The sequence below is a fragment of the Schistosoma haematobium genome, chromosome 3 (assembly GCF_000699445.3).
Source record: "Schistosoma haematobium chromosome 3, whole genome shotgun sequence".
Taxonomy (NCBI): Eukaryota; Metazoa; Platyhelminthes; class Trematoda; order Strigeidida; family Schistosomatidae; genus Schistosoma; species Schistosoma haematobium.
The window spans coordinates 12,285,637-12,309,769 of record NC_067198.1 but is presented as its reverse complement, the minus strand read 5'-3'; the positions used below and the strand labels follow the sequence as shown (position 1 = coordinate 12,309,769).

At 32.6% G+C, this 24,133-nt stretch overlaps 1 protein-coding gene across 2 annotated transcripts in view; it reads left to right on the top strand.

Annotated features, from left to right (window-relative positions):
• Window positions 1-24,133, top strand: part of PLEKHG7_1 — a 176,991-nt gene that overhangs the window by 93,512 nt on the left and 59,346 nt on the right. For both annotated transcript variants that reach the window (XM_051213017.1, XM_051213018.1), the window contains one exon: window positions 20,428-20,673. In XM_051213017.1, the coding sequence (XP_051068952.1) occupies window positions 20,428-20,673 (246 nt within the window). The remainder of the gene's footprint in view (window positions 1-20,427; window positions 20,674-24,133) is intronic.

Below are 24,133 nucleotides of genomic sequence, written 5' to 3'. Positions count from 1 at the left end.
TCCTTTCTTAAAACACTTTGAATATTTTGAAGTTGTTGTTCTGTTCTAGAATTCCTATCATAATACGTATCAGTATGGAACTACTACGGTTACGATTGAAACTAGTCAATCAATCTCAACATAGAACCTGTTGCGTATGTACATCTGTTCAAGTTGTCATACTCCATTAGCACAGAGAGATGAAATTCTCCGGTAAAATGCCAGAACAGTAGAGGCAGTAACAACATCAGTGATGATCACAAAGATTAAGAGTCAAAGATGCAATTCCAGAAAATATAACTTAATTAAATAAAAACTTTTAATAAATCTTCTGAGAGATTCAATGGCTTATTATTTAAAGGACGACAAAGGATGGATACACCTGCTTAATTGCAAACGATTTTGAGCCATGTCATTGAACGTCTCCAACCATTGGTTACGATAATCACACAGACCCCTCCAGATAATCTACATCTACTAACAGATGATTCAGTTCAATGTTCAATAACTTTATAGACTGGTTCCATGTTTTGATTTGACCGTTCTTAGTTTCTTCCCAGTGTACTCCTACATCAGACAAACTTACCCGTTTAGATGAGCAGTGGTTGACCATACGTAGCACATGTTCCAGTGGCAGCTGTCAAAGAATTAATAAATTCTTATCTCTAAAAGACAAGGTCCTATTTAAATCTTTAAAATTAGATTGTCAGTAATAGTTTTATGTGAATTAATATTTCATAAAAATCATACTGTAATACGCCGAAAAATAATCAAAATAAGTTATTATTATGTAAGCAGATTGAAGTTGATATTGATTAGAGTACAGTAAATATCAATGATTGAATTTACATAAATTCATATTTGAATCAAAAACCATCTTTTTAATAGTTGAATTTCAGTCAATAAAATCTAAATCACCATGAAAAACCTGGAAGCACTGGAAGACCGTTTCGTCCTAGTATGAGACTCCTCTAGAAGTTAAGCGTTCGCGCAAGACCGATAGAACCTGGGTTCGAATCCCGTGACCGGGTTTGTAGATGCACACTTCTAAGGAGTTTCGCATTAGTCCCATATATGTATATCATTATAGCTTAGTTCTTACTTCGCTGATTAAATAACGTTACACGTAATGTAATTCATAAAAGTAGCTATTGGCTTGTTGTCATATGAATGCCTACCGACAATATAAAGATATGTGTTCTTTGGTCAGATCATAGAAACGAACTAGAAAAACCATGAGTAAAATTAGCTGGGATTGAACAGGTTTCTCGATCTAATTCGTTATTATTATGAGTATAGCTCACCTATGATTAATTATGGGATTAAAGTTAGGTTCTTCAAATCTACATATAAACACTACATTACTTTAAATATGCCATTTGAAATCAGTATTTTAGTCGGTTATTTTTTCTAATACAACCTATCTAAATCACATTAAATAAATTATGTCATTACCTTAGATATTTTTCGATTCTAGACTTTAGCTACTCAGAAATATGTTCTTTCTTAAATATATTTTTCTAATGTACAATCTGATGATAATGATTTTTAAAGACATTTTGATCTCATAATAATAATATATACGAATATTCGTCAAGATTAGAACGAATAGTTTGACAAAAATCAGGCGCCGAGTAAAGAGAAGCCATTATGTGTGAAATTTATATTTGGAATAATCTCAGCGATTGAAATTTAAAATAATTCCAGCATTTCGTCCAGCTAACTTGTCTGGACATCTTCAGGGTAATAAGCAAAATCAAAATCATCAAAGAAATATATAGCTTTTTAAGTTATGATTATTAAAAAGCTATATATTTCTTTGATGATTTTGATTTTGCTTATTACCCTGAAGATGTCCAGACAAGTTAGCTGGACGAAATGCTGGAATTATTTTAAATTTCAATCGCTGAGATTATTCCAAATATAAATTTCACATATAATGAATAACAATAATGGTAATGGTAATAATAATAGTAATAATAGTAATAAAAATAGTTTGTTTACCAGTTCACTGAATATAATATAATTTTACAAGCTATTAGAAAATATGACATTATATGAAATTATTATTATAATGACCAGATTTACCTCTGTTTAGTTCAATCATTTAACATGAATAACAATGAAAGAGGTATATATATTATAGTAACTCTCTTACAATCCATTTTGATTATGGTTAAATTTTGATTATGCTCAATTCGTCTATTTCTTTGTACTATTATGATCATTATATTATCTGCATAAACGTGTACTCTTGATCAAATGACAGCCTACGCACATGTCTCTCTATAGCTTAAATGTAAATCGTTTAAACATCACTCGATGATTGATTCTCTGTATGCACGTATATATGTACTTGAATCCTTTTATTAGCCTTTGCCTTGTCTAACTATGCCTTATTCGATTTGACTATAAATTCGCCTCTGTATATACTCGCATACACATATTCGCCTCTCTGTTTGAAATTTGCTCGATATGCTTGTTATCCGTACTATCCGCAAATAAACTGTAGTTGCCGCTTTTTATTGCCTTCTGATACCAAACACCATTAGGATTTATATAAGAACGGTTATCAAAGGGATTGATTAACGAAGCGAAGCCACTAACAATATATGGATAAATTTTACCAAACCGAAATTTGTACACAATAATTTGAATATAAAGTTGCCTTTAAAATATTTTTTGACATTTACCTTTAGTATTGTAGTGTGTGTTATTGATGTCCACAGATAAAAGTAGTATGTATTATCAGTCGAAAGTGAAATATCTGGAAGCAAAGGGTTAAGAAGACCAAAGAAAAGAGAACAGAGAATGGTTGATGTGGAAACGAAAGAACAATGAATTCTGAGACGATTGTTTGATATTTGCAAAAGAAACAGTGAAGTTTGAGACAATTGATTGACATTTTGCAAATGAAGTATTCACTATTTGATCCTTAGATTTCCCTAAGTAGTTCTATAATTTTATGTTCAAATACATTCGATTGGTCCCCATTTGTGTTCTCCTTCACTACTGTATGAATACAAAATGAAAGTGTACAATGCTAATTAATAATGAAGAACAGATGTGATATTATTTACATAAAAGATAATATATTTTCCGCCACATGTTCATATCATTTTTGCTTAATTAAAATGGAATTTCTTTGTATAAATACTGAATAAGGGATAAAATTGTTTAGAATATGATTGTAATTATCCTTATGTCTTGCTGTTGCTAATTCTGTGTTACTGTGTATCCAACCAAATTATTTGCATTCAGTAAACATGTGTCATCAATATCGTATTATTAATCAATAATATAAATGTTAATGAAGGCATTTGAATTATATATGAAATTGAAGTATTCAGTGGTTTTTCTGAAGAGACAATTAGGTTGTTGAATAGGTTCCAGTAACAATTCTCACTGAATGAATATGTTAATAAGGTTACCTGTCAATATGTTGAATAACATAACATAACTCGCTTCTGATGGGTGATTTGTTGCTTCTCCTGATGGTTTACTGGATTATGAAGACCTGCATATCTAAAGGGGAAACAAGGAATACAATGGATAGCTTGGATGCAGCTAGACGATTTGGATTTCTAAATTGATCTAGCTCTTTTATCCAAAACACACTAGCAAATGCACGTTAACATAACCAGTGTAGAAGAAACCTCTGCATCATTAGGCCTCAACATACACCATAGAAAAAGCAAGATCCTCAAACACAACACGAAGGACACCAACACAATCACACTTGATGGAGTAGCTTTGGAAAATGTGAAATCTTTCACGTACCTGGAAATTATCATCGACTAACAAAGAGGATCTGATGCAGACGTAAAGGAAAGGATTGAGAAAATAAGGGCAGTATATCTAAAGTTGAACAACATATAGAATTCAAAACAACTGCCAACCAATATCAAAGTCACAATCTTCAATACGAACGTCAAGACAAACTCACTGTACAGATCTCAAATGTGGAGAACTACTACAACCACCATCAAAATGGTACAAGTATTTATAAATAGTCGTCTATGCAAGATACTCAATGTCCAATCGGCCGGATACGATCAGCAACAGCCTTCTGTGGGAGAGAACAAACCAGTTTACATCTGAAGAGGAAATTAGAGAAAGACGTTGGAAGTGAGTAGGATATACTTTGAGGAATGCATCACGAAGCGAGCACTAACTTGCAATCCTGAAGGGAATACAAAAGAGGAAGGCAAACGAACACACTATGTCGAAAATCGGAAGTAAACATAAAAAAGAGAATAACATTTGGAAAGGATTGACCAGGACAGAGTCCGATGGTGAATACTGGTGGGTGACTTATGCTCCGCGACGAGAGGTAACAGGGGTAAGTAAATACTGCACAATTCAAAAATACTTCAATAAGTAAATTATTCGAAATATTCGCTCTTCATATTAAACTGTGGAAATAGTAAAAAATCTGTTAACAAACATATAACATGAAAATCATTAAACATGTAATGAACCAACCGACTGAATTTCAGTATTTCAATCTATCAATCAATAAATAAGAACGTTCGTCTACATTTGATCGAATAGTTTCACAGTATTTGGGTGCTGAGTTTCTTTGAAAAAGCTTGGACAAGATTGCCAGGTGAAACGTTGAATTTACTTTAAAATTCATTCGCTGAGATTCTATAAATACATTCTTGCTCTTTAATGTCTATCAATCAATATTTATGATCGTGAGTCAGTTGAAGCTAGACCACCATGGAAAACCTGGAAGCGCTGGACGGCCGTTCTTCAACTGACTTATGATCTTAACCATTGAAATTACTATAATATTCACAAAACCCATCCAATATTTATGAGACAAAAATTAATGATATAATTATACTGAGTAGTTTCAGATAGTTACATTGAATTTAGACTTGTATCCTATTAATTATCTTATTTATAAGCCTTAACTCTTAAAATTCACCACTGTAACACACTATATAATTAAATGTTCAATTCAGTTCAAATTTAGTATTGATTTTGGTTAAACTAGATTAAGCATTACAATAGAATTCATTGAATTCAATGTTTCAAATATGTTTTATTTTACATTTAATTATTTCAAGGTATATTCATACAAATGAGTTTTTATCAGAAAGGGTTTTGTGGAGATTTTAGTCATTTCAATAGTTGAAATCATTAGTCAATTGGAGCTAGATCACCATGGAAAATATGCAGGCAGTGGATGGCCGTTTCGTCCAAGTATGGGACTCTCCAGCAGTGCGCATCCACGATCCCGCACCCCACGAGATTCGAACTCACGATCTATTAGTCTTGCGCGTGAGCGCTTAACCACTAGACCACTGAACTGGCCGGCATCCAATGGTGTTAATGTCTAACTTCAACCAATCCACGATATTGCGTCACCGTCCACCATTGTCTTCAGTGAGTTGATATCTCACAAGAGACCTGGTTGGTTGAAGTTAGACATTAACACCGTTGGATGCCGTCCATTTCGGTGGTCTAGTTGTTTGAGCGCCTGTCGCGAGACTGATAGGTCCTGAGTTCGAATCTCGTGTGATGCGGGGTCGTGGATGCACACTGCTGAGGAGTCCTATACTATTACCAAACGGCCATCCAGTGCTTCCAGGTTTTCCATTGTGATCTAGCTTCAATTGACTCATGATTTCAACCAGTGAAATGCGTTTTTGTTAAGTTATTGAAAATAACGAAATAGTTGCTAACTATATTGTCAATAATCATAATGTACTTTTTCCCTAATCATGAATGTGTTACGTAGAATTCATTCATTTAGTCAGATATTCAACATTATCATTTAAGAAAACATGAGACGATTTTGAAGTATGAATAGAATAAGTAATATGATTTTGTAGTAAACGAGAACACGAATGGGGGATAATCGAATGTATTTGTACACAAAAAATTATAGAACCATACAATAAATACCTCAATTACAAAATGTCAATCAATTGTTTCAAACTTCACTGTTCCTTTTGCAAATATCAGTCAATCGTCTCATTGTTCCCGCATTTTCACAATAATCATTCTTTGTTCTCGTTCTCTTTTCTTTGATCATCTTAACCTTTTACCGCTAAACATGTCACTTTCGATTGATGATACATACTAATTATATCTGTCGACATCAGTAGCATACAACACAACCTGATTAAACATTATATCTATTTAATTGAGTATTAATAGAACCAAATACACTCAAATGATGCTTAATAGTTAATCAATAGTATATCAGTAGTATTAGTAGTAGGAATTGTAGTACTGTTAATAATTTTAATAATATCATTAATATAAGTCAGATAAATTGATAATTGTGTCCAATTAAAAAAATTATATTTTATAATTTAAACATCCTCATCATATTAAGTCTTTTAATATGGTGAGGATCTTTATACGATTAAAATGTTGTGAACAACCTATTACATTGAAGGTGTTCAATGAGTTCCTGAAGCATAATGTAAAGTTCACTGAAACGAAAACTGTTCAAATTAGTCTTTTATATTTAATAAAAACTTTCCTTGAATAATATTTACTTGAAAAAACTTCATATGCTCACTAGTGACTGGCTTCAAGAGGTATACTCTGGAATTCTAGTGAGAAGCAGTGACCAGTGGAGTTCGGCCGGGTTAGTTGTGAGATAGGCGCTCACTGATGACAATGGTGGATGTGTCGCTCAATTTCATGGATTAGTTGGAGTTAGACATTAACACCGTTGGTGTAATGGTTAAGCGCTCACGCGCGAGACTGATAAGTACTTGGTTCGAATCTCGCGGGGGGTAGGATCTTGAATGCGCACTGCTGAGGAGTCCCACAATAGGAAGAAACGACCGTCCAGTGCTTCCATGTTTTCCACGGTGATCTAGCATTAGTTGATTCATGATCTCAACTGTTGGAGTTATTTACACTTATCAACATGAAGATAGTATAACCATTGACGACTACAATTGCATTTTTGGTTATAAGCGGTTGAATAGAATGTTTGCGACAAAATGATTTCATATTGTTTTGTTGTTGTTTTGTTTTTTCATGTTAACCATATAAAACAATATCCTTTGCTTTGTATTCTAGAAATTTATCCATTTAGCATGTGAATATATATGATGGCGGTCGGTATTCGATATGATTCTTAAACTTAGTATACGGTGCATAAAATCAGAAGATGAATACAAAGCATTGATTACGTTTATTATCACATCACACACAGATTGTCAAAACCATAGGCACACGAAGAAAGAATGATATGCGAGTCCCAAAGAGCTAACAAGCGAGCGAGCGAGCGAGTGAGTGAGTGAATTGATGAATAGGATTAAAATGTCCATATATGAATGAATCATTGAATGATTTAAGCGACTAACACTAAAGCTAGCAAAATGAATATATGCGTTGGCGGTAAACAATGCTCAAGCATACATGTTCATACAAGCGTAACCAGATAAAGTTACAAGTGCATAGATAAGTTGTTATTATACGAATGATCACCTGTTAATAAAAAGAGCTTAACCTAAGTAAATGTGAACAAACTCAAATGTTTATGAGCTGCTATAATATATTAGCTGAAATCACTACAAGATATAACTATCTTAAACAAACAGTGTTTGTGTCTTTATTGAACTTACAAACGTGAATTACTTCATCATTCACATGTACTTATGTATATATAAATTAAAATTAATTAGATGTTTCACACAAAATAATTACAATTACGTATTACATAATACCCTTGGGAAATCAAACATTTCTACTAAATGTAATATTCAATTTTATTTTGGGCATAATAATGTATGAGAATAACAGATCTCTTTACATGTTTATCATTTAAATGATATTCATATCATGAAGCTATTTAATAAAGCAATAATGATATCTAGGCTACTGTCTTTTAGCGTTATGAACTGATCTAATTAAAATCTTGAAAAACAAACAAACAAAGAAATGAATAAGCACATTTAGATCGCTTATTGAACACTTGTCGGATTCCGTTTGTTGAATTTGTTTTGATTAAGTTTATGTAATGATTAGACAAATAGTAGGGATTCTGGCTCAGTGGTCTAAGGTTAAATGTTTGCGCGTGAGACCAAAACATCTGGTTTCGAATCACGCAAGCGAGATTGTAAGTGCACATTGCTGAGGAGTCCCATAATAAAACGAAACAACCATCCAGGTCTTCAATGGTAGTCTAACATCAATCGATTCATAATCTCCATCGAAAATAGTAGGGAGTTAACAGTTAGTGTTAGATTAAATTATACTAATAAATAATCGGTAAATAATATCTAATTTGGTAATCTATATCAATTTCACTGCAGACTGCAAGGATTTCATTTAATGACTAATTGTTTGTTTCATATTAAAAAAAACGCACCCTAAACTGTTCATTGAATAGATGGACAGATGTTGAATCACTTATAATGTTATGGACTTCATCGAGGATCGATTAAATTTATTGAAGCCAAATCTAACTATAATCAATCTCTGTTAATTAGCATGGATGAAAAAGTAATGAATAAGAGATAATTTATGAATTTTTCTTTTTAGATTTTTATGTATCTTATGAAAACTTTTATGTGATAATAGATTTGATTTTGTTACAATTTTATTAAATGGATAACATGAAGTGATTAGTTGTTAGCCCCCAAATGTCCTGGTACGGCCGACAGTGGGGAGAGTTCGCGTTCCCTCTCGAAATGTTCTCACATGGACACGCATATATAGCCTCTGCCAGTGAAGTCCTACTCACTGCCTTCTCGTGGCGGGGGTGTTGTTTACGAAATTGAGAGGACGAAAAGAGAATGTCCGGCACTTTAAACGGGTTGGTGGATATGGAGGGTTCACCTAGAGGAGTTGGAAAACCCTCATTCCAAACCAATGGTACACATGGGCTCCAGGATCCTGAGAGAACGAATGGCGTATGAACCAATCGTTGGCAAACAGCTACCATGGGACTGCATCTCCTTACGATTCTCCACTACCTTGTGGATCAGACCTCCAGGTCGAAGGCTCCGGATGTGGCCACCTAAGAAAACCACCTGCTTTGGTTTGGGCACCCGGGCAGTATCACAGCCCTCACACATATCAAATGAAATCTGTGGGGCGTATATTTATTTGGTGCCTCCTTGTGCCAATATCTATGTGTTAAAATAAATAAAATAAGTAAGTGAAGATCATTTGTTATGTGAACATAGCAGTGCACATCCATTCTTTCTATCGATACATTTTAGAGTCTATCCATCAAGAAATCAAAGACATTCAATGTTTTGTAGGGAGCTCCCCCTTTTTAAATCTCTTAATCACTAAAGATTCGGTTAGTCAATCAGTTAGCTACAACATAGGACCAGGCACATTTATATTCATCGATCCAAGTTTCCATACCTCATTAAAAATTACTTCTACTAATGTCGATCTCGTAAAATTATAAAAATGGTAATTTTATAACTGTTCAGCATGTCCATTTCAAATAGCTAATTAAAAAAATAAGCCCCTAATTTTTTCATCTTAGAATCCATTTGTCGGCTTCACCGTTTCCATGGAGATAAATATATCTAGTATACTATCCGATAAATTGGTCAATCATTTGGTTAGCATCTCTTTTCTCTGATTCAAACTAAATCGACATATTGTATTATAGTTGATCTATAGTATCCTATAATTATATTGATATTATATATTTATAATTAACTGTGTAATTTAGATAATTGATTTGCAAAACACTTTGGTGTACTTAATTTTATTTATTTATTTTTACATTAAATTATGAGCATAATTGCATAATGAATTTAAAATTGAAGGGTATTTAGCTGAAAACAAGATTGTTCACTAATATGTGGCAGCGAGTATTGAAAATAAAATCCACTTTATATTGGTTGTTCCAATATTCCAACTGACGTTAAGGACTGCAACTGATCAGTCTCTTATTAGCATATGTACATCCTGTGAGAATTACCTCGAGATCGTATCAAGTCACAAATATTCCAAACAGAGTTGTATGGTTGTTAGTAATGGAATACAGGACGCGCGTTTCGTCCTATATAGTACACATCACTTATATGTACCTCGACCTTGAGTTTGACCTTTGCCTCGGGAAACGAAACCTAAACCGCTCATTTCAAACACGATTGCGTTATCCACTTAGCTAATGAGTTTAGATAGTTACTAGTTTGTGCAATATGATAAAGTTTAATACATTTGTACTGATCGTTTGAATGATTTCATTGGCGTTTAGAACTGCAATTAATCAATCTCTTATTAGCGTATGTGCATCTTGTGAGGAATGCTTGAATTTCACTGCTAAACATCATCCATCTCTACTCGTGTGGTTTATTGAATTAATCAAAACTTCAACTGATAAGTTTATTGTAATCATTGTTGTCATGGCTTAAGATAAATACAATCTTGAATGGTTTACATCTCATAAAAGAAACTGTCATTAGTGACAAATTACTAATAGCTTTCCAATTGACAAACTTCAGTTAATAAATATAAGACAAACAAACTGAAAATATATGAAAGCTATTGGGTTTAAGCCTAGCTGATAGAGTACACAATTGATTATTTTGATCAGTTGTGCATAACACCACATAAAGTGATTGGTAATAAAAACAATTCATGTCATCTAATAATATGATAAATTTTTGATTGAAAACATGGATTGATGAATGTTAAACCACAATTGGAAACCTGGAAGCAATGGACGGTTATTTTTTAGTATGGGGCTCCTCAGTAGTGCTCATTCACGATCCCACAAACAGGATTCGAAGCCAGGACGTTTGAACTGTAGACCACTGAGCCGTCATCTAACGTTGTTAATGTGTAAATCCAACTAATCTACGAAATTGCGTGACCATCTTTTATTGTCTGAGGTAGATATCTGTCTCTACCTGACACGGATTGGGCTTCACTGGCCATGGCTTCTCACTAGAAATCCAAGAACTCCCTCAACAAGCTAGTTACTAGTGAGCACATTGTAATTATCAGTATAGAGTTGTGGAGATTAAGTTCTTGATTGAGATCATGAATTTATTGATGTTAGTCCACCATTGAAAACTTGAAAGTACTGGAAGGTCGTTTCGTTCTAGTACGAGGCTCTTCATTTGCGTGCATCTATAATCCAGCACATAGGGCACGAACACAGGTCCTTTGGTTTCAATCATAAACTTAACAATTTCCACAACCTCAGAACGATAATATGATAAATTATTAAATTTCCAAAGTAGCGAGAGATTATTATTGTTATTATTGTTTCATTTATGATCCATTCCATTTTTTCTAAAAATACCTAGAAATAATAACAAGGAATTCCATCAAACACTTGAACGGATAACAATGATTATATATTTGTATTAATGAAATATATCAAGATAAAAGATTGTAAACTGTTCAGTAGTTTTGTTATATTAAATGATTAGGATATTTTCATATGATGCATGTATATTAACATATATGCACAAGTAATGAAGTAAAGATTATCAGTCAGTCAGTCAGCTACAAAGTAGGACCAGGCACATATATGCATCGGTCCAACTTGCCATACCACATTAGCACAGTAAGATGAACACCATATTCGTAGAAGTGGTTAAGTCAATGATGGTAATATATATAAGAGAAAGATTGCATATAATAATATAGTACAGGAAGAAAGAATTAGTTCGTAGAAAGAAAGATATGAAGTGATTTTAATCTCAGAGTTCAAGGGAAGACAGAGAGTATATACACCTATGCCATTGTGATCGATTCTGAGCCATGTCACTCAGAGTTTCTAACGATTGGTTACGATAGTCACGCGGACCCCAACTAGGTAGTTTGCGTCGACCGACATGGGTCAGACTAGAAGTTAGTGACTTCACGCACTGATGCCACGTTTTGGTTTGACTGCCCCTAACTTTCTTCCAACCACCTCCAACACTAGTCAGCATTGCGCGTCGTGGTAATATTCTTTGTTTAATTGAATTAGAAGTCAGTTTTTTATGAGAAATATTACAAAAATTACAATTGTTACCCGATATGTTTTACTTTAATGAAATACAAACATGTAATTTACAATAATTAAATGTAGTTTTAAAATGTTTAGAGTACTTATGTAGCTCTTTATTAATATTTTAAAGATCACTTTCAAATATCACATGGAATTGATATGATAGAATATGAAAGTGAACATTTATTCCATCTTGAAAGAGTAGTACCTTCAAAATATATGTCCATAACTGCGTTGCAGTATATATATATATATGGTTTGAATTATGATTGTTATCAGAAGGGGTTTTGTGGAGATTTCAGTCATTTCAATAGTTGAAATCATTAGTCAATTGGAGCTAGATCACCATGGAAAATCTGCACGCAGTGGATAGCCGTTTCTCTTAGTATGGGACTCCTCAGCAGTGCGCATCCACGATCCTGCCCACCACGGGATTGGAACTCAGGACCTATCAGTCTCGCGCGTGAGCGCCTAACCATTAAACCGTTGAACTGGCCGGCATCCAATGGTGTTAATGTCTAACTTCAACCAAACCACGAAGTTGTGCCACCGTACACCACTGTCTTCAGTGAGTTGATATTTCAACAATTGAGATCATGAGTCAATTGAAGCACTGGATGACCGTGTCGTTCTATTGTGAGACTCCTCAATAGTGCACGTCCACGATTCCGCCCCTTGCAAGATTCGAACCCAAAACATATCGGTCTCGCGCACTAACGCCTAACCACTAGATCACTGAGTCGTGAAGAATTTTCAGTTAAGCATTAATTTGATTTATTTAGCATCACAACTGTCTAATAAAATGATAGATAGTTCATTTCTTAGGTAACTAAATTTGGTCTACTTTTTTCTTTTATTTTCTAAACAAAAAAGAATTTAAAAAAATACTTTATTTATTGAAAAAAACGGATAGATAAATCTTGAAAAACAATTTTTTTTTCCATAGAAAATTATTCATCCATAACTTCGAATTCTTATGCTTAAAAACTTATTCAAAAAATGTTCCAAGTCTACTAACATCATAATAAACATTATTGTAACTAACTAAATCAATGTAAATAATGGAATGACTTAAATATTGTTTTTTTTCAAAATGAGTCTTTTTTATTTTTTTTTTTTATTTTTTTAACTTTTTTTTCTATTTTTGTATAAAGAACATAATTGAGAGTTAAACTTTTAATTGACAATAACTGAATTAAATTTACTTAAATGGGGGTTAAAAAAAGTTATTTATTTTTATTACATTTATTATTGTGTGTGTGTGGGGGGGTGTTGTTTTTCCTAGATAAATAAGCAAAGTATTATTAGTATACATAAAAGGAATGATGGAATTTTTATCAAGTTTTTGTTTGTTTTATTATTTTTTCTATAAAATTTTGTTCAACTTGGAAAACAACTGAAAAATACACGCACGCACACAAACACACACACATACACAAAAAGGAACTGTATCTTTCAGATGCTTTTTTGTTTGGGACTCATTTACATTGAATGGAACAGAATATTGATTGATTGGACTCAATTTAAGATGAACACTAAAACATAAATCTTATTTAATTGAATAAATTGATATATATTTAAGTGAGAAGAGTAAATTTGAAGTTTATAGCTTACATGGATATTTAGAATAGTATGAGTTTTTATCAAGTATAATTCATTATTCTTGTTATTTAAACTGTCATTTTAGCTAAATATTTTATAAACATAACTTAAAGTTAATATATTTGTATAATATTCTTAAACTTTCAATATTCATACTATGGTGCGTGCTACTTTTATTTATATAAGTAGTATATAACGTGAGTTAAAAGAACGTCTGGTACCAGAAGAGGGGGAAAATCAAGGAAGAAAGAGCGAGAACACAATGGAATTTGTAAGAAAATACATGAACAATGGAACGGGAGACAATGGATTGGTGTTTGCAACAGGAACAGTCCAGTTTGATATGATGCATTAATATTTTGCAAATTGACGATCTATTATATGGTTTTCAAATTTTACTGAGATAGTCTGGAATTCTTGTGCTACATTTGGTTGTCCTCATACGTGTTCTTGTTCACTACAAACTACTTATTTATTCATGATGTACTCTTCATGAAGAAGCAAAGTTCGTTCACCAGGATTCTCTATTCGATTCAGTTTTCAGTAATCTTTTCCGGTTGTTTCCAGTTACTATTGATCTTTTACATGTCTGCTTTCAATTCCCAACGTAATGTGTATTTTGTCCTTCGTCTTTTCTATTTCGATTCAACATTCTAAGTTAGTGCTTGCCTTATGATGTAGTTTGATGATAGCCTAAATGCATGTTTAATCTACTTCCAACGTCTTTCTCTAATTTCCTCTTCAGATGTAAACTGGTTTGTTCTCTCCCACAATAAGCTATTACTAGTGGTATCCGACCAACGAACATTTAGAATCTTACATTGACAATTGTTTATAAATACTTGTACTTTTTCGACGATGGTTGCAGTAGTTCTCCATGTTTGAGCTCCATAAAATAGAACTATCTTGATGTTGGTATTGAAGATTCTGGCTTGGATATTGATTGACAATTGTTTTGAGTTTTATATGTTGTTCAACTGTAAGAATGCTGTCCTTGCTTTGTCAATCCATAATAAATAAGCTATAGTCCCTAAATGTTGGACATTGATAAATATATATATATATATTACGATTTTACTCTTACTACGCTCCTGTAGTACAAAATTTTGTCACGCTATAATTCTTTTCCTTTTTATTCGAAATGATATCATTAATGAAAGTATCAGATACAAAAAATAACTCTTTTGTCTATTTTGCACAAGCATTGAATTAATTTGCTTTAATGGGTTTAAACTAGAAGGTCCTCTGTTTACCTAGTTTGTTTGTTGATAAATGATAGTCCTTATGTATAAGGAAAACCGTGATAAAATTAAACATTTCCTTAATGACCTTTACTGACGTGTGATTAGTTGTGTTCACCTTTAGCTTGCGAATTTTGTTGTCCGCTTCTTTACTTCTTACCATATCTGAATCTTTCGTACATTTTTATGGGGATAAAATCCATTAACTTCTGATGTATCTAATCATCATATGACTGATATACAGTCAATCAAAGTGCAATTACATGTTTTATTTATTTAACAAAACCCTATAATGTTTTACTACATAGTGTTTACTTGGAAATTACTTGTGATAAGAGCTACCACCCGTTAAAATATTATAAACTTCTACTATAACAATACTTGATAAACAAATACCGAACAATAGTTATTCAATCTTGTTTATCAGTGGGATATGATAAATAATTTACTTGAAATATTCTATAATAAAAAATACATCAAACAATTTAGTATCAGAAGGGGTTATATGGATATTACAGTTATTTTAGTGGTTGAGATCATGAGTCAATTGAGACTAGACCACTATGGAAAACCTAGGGAAACTGGACGGACAACTTGTTCTACTATGAGACTCCTCAACAGTGCACATCCGCGATTCCCAACGCAGGACTCAAACCCAGAACCTTCGATCGCGTGCGCGAATGCTTAATCTGCAGACCTCTGAGCTCACATCCAACGGTAATAATGTTTAACTTTAATCGACCCATGATCATGCGCAACCCTTCATCCATTGTCTGAAGTGGATAACTGCCTTCACCCAACATGGATCGATCTCGATTGGTTACGGCTTCTCACTAGAACTCCAATAAATCCATCTTGAAGTTAGTCACTAGTGAGCACATGATTATTACCAGAATGGGGATATGTAAAGATTGCATTTCGTCGTATATTATTGTTTTCTCTACAATTCCGTGGATCAGTTGAAGTTAGAGATTAACACGATTGGATGCCGGCTGAGTGGTCTAGTGGTTAAGCGTTCGCGCGCAAGACTAATAAATTCTGGGTTCAAATCTCGCGAGCGGGTTCGTGGATGCGCACTTCTGAGGAGTCACAGAGTAGGACGAAACGACTGTCCAGTGAGTCTAGGTTTTTCACATGATTGTCTAGCTTCAATTGACTCATGATCTCAACTATTAAAACAAATATAAGTTAATTTTGACTAATTTGTATAGTTAATATAATTTATTCAACAATAAATAATAAACAGAGATGAATATTGAGTCAATCCGCATAGAATACACATAGATCAATATGAGACTGAGCAATTATAGCCTTAACCACCAATGAAAAGATTTAAACAATTAATACAAGAATGCATTAATAAATAATAAAGTTTAATAAACAACTACTAAAAATTAGGAAACATTGAATAGTTGTTTCATTCCCTTAAGAGACTACTTAATAGTCGATTATATTAAATTTATTTATATTTACTGATGAAATCTGTAGGTTAACCGATTCCATTTTGGTATCTGTAGCTAAACATCGAAATAATTCTGATATTTCTTTCATAGAAAAATATATGACTTATCCAGAAATATTTATTATGTTCATCAAAGCATCAATTAAACTATCAGTAATTCATTAATGAAAAGAGCAAGAACAAAGATTCCAGTAGAATGACATGAATTCATATTATTTCGTTGGCTCTCTGTCAGTTGCTTATAACCTGTGATATTTAAAAATCATAATTACATAATGGGCTTAAATTGCTTACATGAGAGGGTTTGGTTGGAAGTTATATTGAAGACATATTCGTAAAGTATATCATGGGTGTAAGTGAAATTAATACACCGACTATTGTAAATTTATACCTAATGTGAAAGAATATTCTACAACATTGATTGTGAAAACAGTTTAAACAGTTAGAAACAAGTGATTACACAATGATTAAGCAGTGATAGGAATAAAATGAGTAAAGCTCAGCTAATAAAACAAAATTACTAATCTGGAAGATAGTTGAAATAAAAACTCAATGATGTAATAAATGCAAGAAAGAATTTTAAAGAAAAAACGTTTAAGATGCAACGAAGGAATATTTGTCACTAAGGCAAAGAAAGATTAATAACCATATCCTTTTGAAAACATAAGTCAAGTTTTTGACGCCTGATAGCGACAACTTCATCAACCTTCAGAAAACTGGATTTTAGCTAGTTACTAATGTCGTGTATCCAATAGATGTTTGGTGATTGCGCTATTTAGAGTCTTTCTTTATCTTGTTGTCAGGGTTTTTGTCTTCAACTAAACACTTTCATGTAAGTAACTTGAATCCATTTTGTAATTATGATTTTTAAATACCAAAGGTGTAAGTAATACAATGTGTTATCCTTTCTGGAGTTAAAACTGATAATTAATTGAGAAATTTTACGATGCAAAACAATCAAAAACTTTCACATTTTAATTTATTTACCTGAACTAGCGGTTTATTTGTATATCTGAGCTACTTGTTCCTGACACACAGATATTTCAATAAGTCATTTGTCTTTACAATAGTTGAACTCATGAGTCAATTAAAGCTAGATCACTATAAAAAATCTGAAAGCACTGGATGGCCGCTTTGTCCAAGTATGAGACTCCTCAGCAGTGCGCATCCACGATCCCGCCCGCCCCCGCGAGATTCGAACCCAGGATTTATCAGTCTCGCGCGCAAGCGCTTAACCATTAGACCACTGAAATGGCCGACATCCAACGAAATTACACCACCGTACACCATTGTCTTTAGTGATTTGATATCTCACAACAGACCTAGTTGTTTATTTCAATAGATCATTATGCCAATAATAATTGTATTACCTATTCATGTGTTTTGAAAAGTCCACGACCTTTCATTATATAACAAATAATGAAACAAAACAAAAAAATAACTAACTTCATAATCAATGGGTTATATTTCATATATCATAGAGTGGATACAAAAACAAAACAAAAATAGTATCATGACACAAATAAACAACAAAACACAATTGAAAATTGAAATGTTCCGTTTTGTTTTTAATTTTCTTCTTTTTTTTTTCTTGAAATGTCAACATTTTAAATTTTGTCGAAATTGATGAAAAGTGACATTGATTGTTACAGATTAATAATTTCTTATTCAAATTGAATGATACCAGGAAAGCTTAATGTACCATAGGTATTTTATTTAATGTCATATGATAAAATGGGTAGGTATATTATTTTCGCTGTAATAATTACGATAACTCAATCCACTTGATATTGGTTACTTAAATATTTACATTAATGATTAAGACTGAAATTGATCAGTCTCTTATTGGTATATGTGGATATTGTGAATATTGCTTCGATATGTCAATAAAAGATTGACTAATTGAAGCACTAAACTTCTATGCGATGTTTCAAGTAAACAATACCATGTGAATTTAGACTTCACCCCATTATACAAACAAGTGGCCATAAGGACCCAGTCACTAAGTAAATAACGCGATGACATTTGAAGCGAATAGTACTGAATTCGTGTCTCAGAGTGAACATCAACTCCGAGATGTAAGTAAGTCCCAAATAAGACGAAACGCACATCATGGACTCCACTGCTAGCCACTAATCATCTTTGCTTATAATCACGACAATTCTTTTAAACAATATTTGATCTGATAATTATTCAAATATAAGTAGTATTTAAACTTTGTATTTCATTAAAGAGAATTTTATATAATCAACTGATATAGATATCATTGATACAAAAGAATACTTTTTTTATCAAATGAATCATTTTACATGGTGTATTTGAATGTAACTGAAAATAATTAGCTTAAAATGCAATTACTTGTTATCCATTACAATTGTAGTGACTGTGACCACTTTGTAGTCTAACAAAACATTATAAATACAACTACAAAATATAGTACTTTTATTGATAAATATGTTATCACAGGACAACACTGTCTGAATAACAGTTGAAACCAGTAGGTATTAGATTGTCGTTTTGTATTAGATTCTGTCGTCTTAATAATTCCTGTACGTATTACTAAATATAAACAATATGTGAATTTTGAATTCTTATGATGAGCAATATAAGTTGTACACCACTGAGGCCGCAACATACTTTAATCATTTAGATCTGCATTTAAATCAACATGTAGGTCAACAACCTTCCAGTAACACTACTGATGGATGTTTATTTTGGCTATTATTATGTTGGATTATTCACTACGTTTAAGTGTGATATTGATGAATTTCAGAATTATTAATAACCTAATAGCAAAAAAACCATTACAAATTAAATGAAATGATTGTAGACGTAAATAACTATCTTAACTCAATAAATAAATAGATAATGCATTGAGTATTCGAAGTGAAAATATGGGGTTCGAATTTCGATTTGAACATCAATTTCAAGATGAAGATACTTCCACTTAAAGTCATAAATAAAATGAAGCTAGCATCTTAGACATCATTGTCATGATTTTATGTCCGGCTTTTATCACGTGATTTATCCACCAATCAAAATATGACATATAAAATCTTAACACTGTGCCAAAACAATGATGTTCGACCGGTATGAGCAGTCTAGCGTCTTAATTGGTCCTATTTACTCCTAGCCCGTCCACTTCAGTCCAGAACACAATACCAGCTTCTGCAATATGAATCGATTCGAATCATTTATTTCAAACATACTCGGTTCATATATCAACCAGACAGACCACAGCGTACCATAAAATAGAAAATAACATGTGTACACAGTAAAGCCAAAAAGTGGCTGTGAACGTGGGAGGCAGTAAGTCAATAAACTCAACATAGCTTAAGAACCATAAATCGTACAATAATACAATATAGGTCAAAATAAAGCTTATAATAAGAGGAATATAAATGCTCATAATGTAATTATTGAATAATTATGCAATAAGAATATTTATAGAATATTAGTCCATTAATAGTCCTCGGAAGTTACCCGTAATTTATTTTTCGTTCGAATATAACAATCATTGTTGGCCACATTCCACTTATTTGATAGAACGTTGTGATATGATGGCTATATCGATACAATTAGTACACAATACACATTATCCCAATTAAGACTGATCAAAATGTGATCCAAAAATATCAACAAAATGATAATCTAGACTAGTGCAATGTCTTTTTTGGTTCTTGATTTTGAATACATATTACTCAATGTGGTAGTGGTTAGCAGTGGAATTCACGACCCGCATTTCGTCCTATTTGGGACTCGTCTGCTGAACATACCTAGGCCTCAAAGTTGACAATCCTTCCGGGAATCGAAATCATTACTATTCGCTTCAAACGACATAGGCGTTATCCAGTTAGCTACTAAGTCCTGATATGTGTTTTGAAGTAAATGTATGAAAATTATGAATAAAAGTACTCTGATTAGTAACATTTTGTGTACGTATCTGTGTGTGTGCGTTAAAAATATTAACAAATACCAAAACAAAATAAAGTCATATAATGTATGAAGATGATGTTCGTCATAGAATGACATCGCTATGAAGACATATCTATTTAACGTAATTCATAAAGTAAAGTAGAAAAATACCTCTTCATTTTATTTATAATAAAGTACTCTAGGAAATTGATTATTCATTAGTATTTACAAATTATTTTCATTATTATTATCATTATTGTTATTTCGTTAAGAATTTACAAAGACATGAAAGTTGGCAAAGTTTAGAATTGGATACAGTACCTTCATCATCAGGAACAGGGGAAGTAGAATCATTGTCTACTAAAACAGTCATAACTACAACTCCAACAACAACAACAAAAAACATAACAAATGAAAACAATACAGAATTTATAATTAATAATCAAGACGGGCAAGATAATGAACAAATAGATTTGGCAAGTAGACGTGGTCGAAGATCAGCTATAATTGATAAAAAAGTAAGCTAACTAAAACTGTACAATAGTTTTATTTCTATTCAAACATATAAATAACAGATGGAAGTAAATTAATGAGAATGATATTGATAAATATTGAATTAAACATAAGTTTTAATTAAAATATGCTACGAATTCAGTAATAAAATGATATCTATTTCTGTGTGTCAAGTGATAGATATATTATTGTGTACAGTAATGTTGACTTGATATAAGTAGAATCATTTAGTTAATATGTGGTATGTGTTACTGATGTCGACAGATATAAGTAGTATGTATCATCAGTCGAAAGTGATATGTCTGGAGGCAGAGGGTTAAGAAGATCAATGAAAAGAGAACGAGAACAGAGGATGTATGATGTGGAAATAAAAGAAAAATAAAGTCTGAGACGATTGTCTGATATTTGAAAAAGGAACAGTGAAGTTTGAAACAATTGATTGACATCTTGCATATAAAGTATTTACTGTACGGTTCACAGATTTTACTAAGATATTCTGTAGTTTTGTGCACAAATACATTCGATTGTCCCCCACTTGTGTTCTCGTTCACTATAAATAACGTCAAAATATCAATTAGATATTATGATCCATCGTACTAAATTATGTGATGAATTAATTTAATTTCTTGTATATTAGATATAAAACTACAACCTGATTTAAACATGCCAAATTCGAAGTATCATTCCTTGTATAAGCAGAATTATATTGTTTATATCAGGTTATATAAAATTATATAAATCATTTTAAATTTTACATTTTAATTTGTTAGAAATAACAGTTACTCTTCCATTCAAATGTTGAGTTATGAAAATGTGAAACCATAACCAGTGGATTCCAATCCGTGTTGGATGTGAAGTAGTTAATCACCTCAGATAATCGATGATGGTCACACAATTCCGTTGATTGGTAGGCGTTAGACATTAACACCATTAGATACCTACCAGTTCAATGGTTTATAGTTTAAGCGTTCTCACGTGGGATCGAAGGACCTGGGTTCGAACCTCATGTGCGGGATCGTGAATGCTTGCTACTGAGGAGTCCCATACTAGGACGAAACGAACATCCAGTGCTTCCAGGTTTTCAGTAGTGGTCTAACATCAATCGATTCTTGATCTCAATCAAAAACTTAATATACTTCACAACCCCATACTGATAAATATATATAATTATAAATCTAGTTTAGTCGATATCATTCATACATGTTAAATTGTTTTGTTACGCATTTTAAAACTTTACTCTACACTTGAAAAAAAAACAAAGAATCATACTTTGATATTTGGTTGTGTACTTTTTTCCCATATAATTGTTTTCTTTTTATCAGTAAACCCGAAATGAAATCATTTTATTCTTTAATGCATATTGTATCCTGTTCTTCTTTCTTTCTCTCTCTCTCTCTCTCTCTTCTCTCCCATTTTTTTCACCTTAAATGACCTAGAAAATTGAGAGAAAATGATTAAAAAAGACATAAAACCAAAACCTAGAAAAAAAGAGAGAAATAATATTATCCTTTAAAATAATTGTCGTTTATTGTTAATAGAATAAGAAAATCACAGGTTGTATTTTTCTTAATATCATATTCATAAGTGAAGGAGTTCATTTAATGAAATGTACTAACTTACTTTATATATCTTACCAAATTGTACTAATTGTCAATTAAATGATAATTTTACTTCTTTATATATATATATATATATATATATATATATATATACATATGGTGAGACTGTAATTTATCGACAAACTATGAGCGACGCCAGACTAACCTTGAGTGTATCCACCCTAATAACCAATACCAAATGAGCGTTATAAACCTGTATAAAGATTCGGAATTATAAGTTTCATTGAGATCATGAATCGATTGGTGTTAGACCATCATTGAAAATCTGGGACTCCTAAACAGTGCGCACCCACGATCCCGCTCTCGGGATTCAAACACAGGGCCTTCAGTCTCGCGCGTGAACGATAAATTTACTGGACCATTGAGCCGGCATCCAATGGTGATAGTGTCTAACATCAACCAATCCACAAGATTGCGTGACCATCTTCCCCTGTACTGAGGTAGACACCTGTTTCTACCCGACACGGATTAGTTCCACTGGTCACGGCTTCTCACCAGAACTCCGAGAATTTTCTCACGAAACTAGTCACTAGCGAGCACATGGTATTGTCATAATAGTATTTTCACAGATTGAAATCATGAGTCAGTTGAGGCTAAACCACCATTGAAAACCTGGGAGCACTGGACGGCCGTTTCGTCCTGGTACGGGACTCCTCAGCAGTGCACATCCACGATCCCGCACCACGCGGGGCTCGAACCCAGGACCTACTGGCTTTGCGCGCGAGCACTTAACCACTAGACCACTGAGCCGGCATCCAACGGTGTTAACGTCTAACTTCAACCAATCCACGAAGTTGCGCCATAATATGATTATAATTTACGATGGTTCATTCATTGAATCAATTACACTTGTATTAATTAAATTCAGGAATAATCTAAATGAAAAACTAAATAAATCAATATATATTAATGTACTAGGTTATTGTTGTATCCCGATAAGAATAATGAATGGTAACTTTTGGGATCCATTTGTGGACCAATATTATTAGTATATATTTATCGTATAATTGTTATGTAACTAAACTGTTCATATTCATGCCCTGCTTATTATGAGCTTTATTTTGACCTATGAATTATTATTATACGATTTACCATTCATGAATTATTCCCTGTCTGTTAATCGCTACCTCTCTCATTCACAGCCACATCTGACTAATTCTTGTACAAATGTTGTTTCATATTTTAGTGGTACGTTGTGGTCGGTTTGACTGGTATATAAAAACTCAGTATGCTTGAAATATAATGATTTATATCTCAGAGGCTGAGACTTGTGTTCTGAACTCAACTGGCTGGGCTAGAGAGGAAGCAGGACCAATCCGAACTCTAGACTGCTCGTACGGTTTTACGTGTCATTGATCCGATCGATAATTTGCTGCCGTCTAATCTGCAGTCACAGTTATACCAGTTATAATCCTAGCTATCACTATTGTGATAAGCTATAAATGATATCCAGATACTTTGTTTTAATATTAAGAATTCATCCTTAATACTGAACGATTATTTAAACGTGCCTATAGCAACTGTTTTATAATTCATTTTATTTATAATTAATTTTGTTAAACCCTTTAATTATTTAACAGATAATGTTATTCGAATAGTAATAATTTGTCTATTTCTTTTTATTATTATTATGTTTCTATAAACGTATATTCTCAATCACATGTAAAAGCCTACATACATATGCCTCAATTTACCTTAAATCCTACTTAAATATCACTCCTTGAATCATTTTCTTTCCTATACTTCATGTCAGTTCAAATCAATTTGATTTGACTGTGAATCCGCCTCTATATTCACTTGCTTGCGCACATTAAACTCTCTATTCTAAGTCGCTCGATGTGCATGT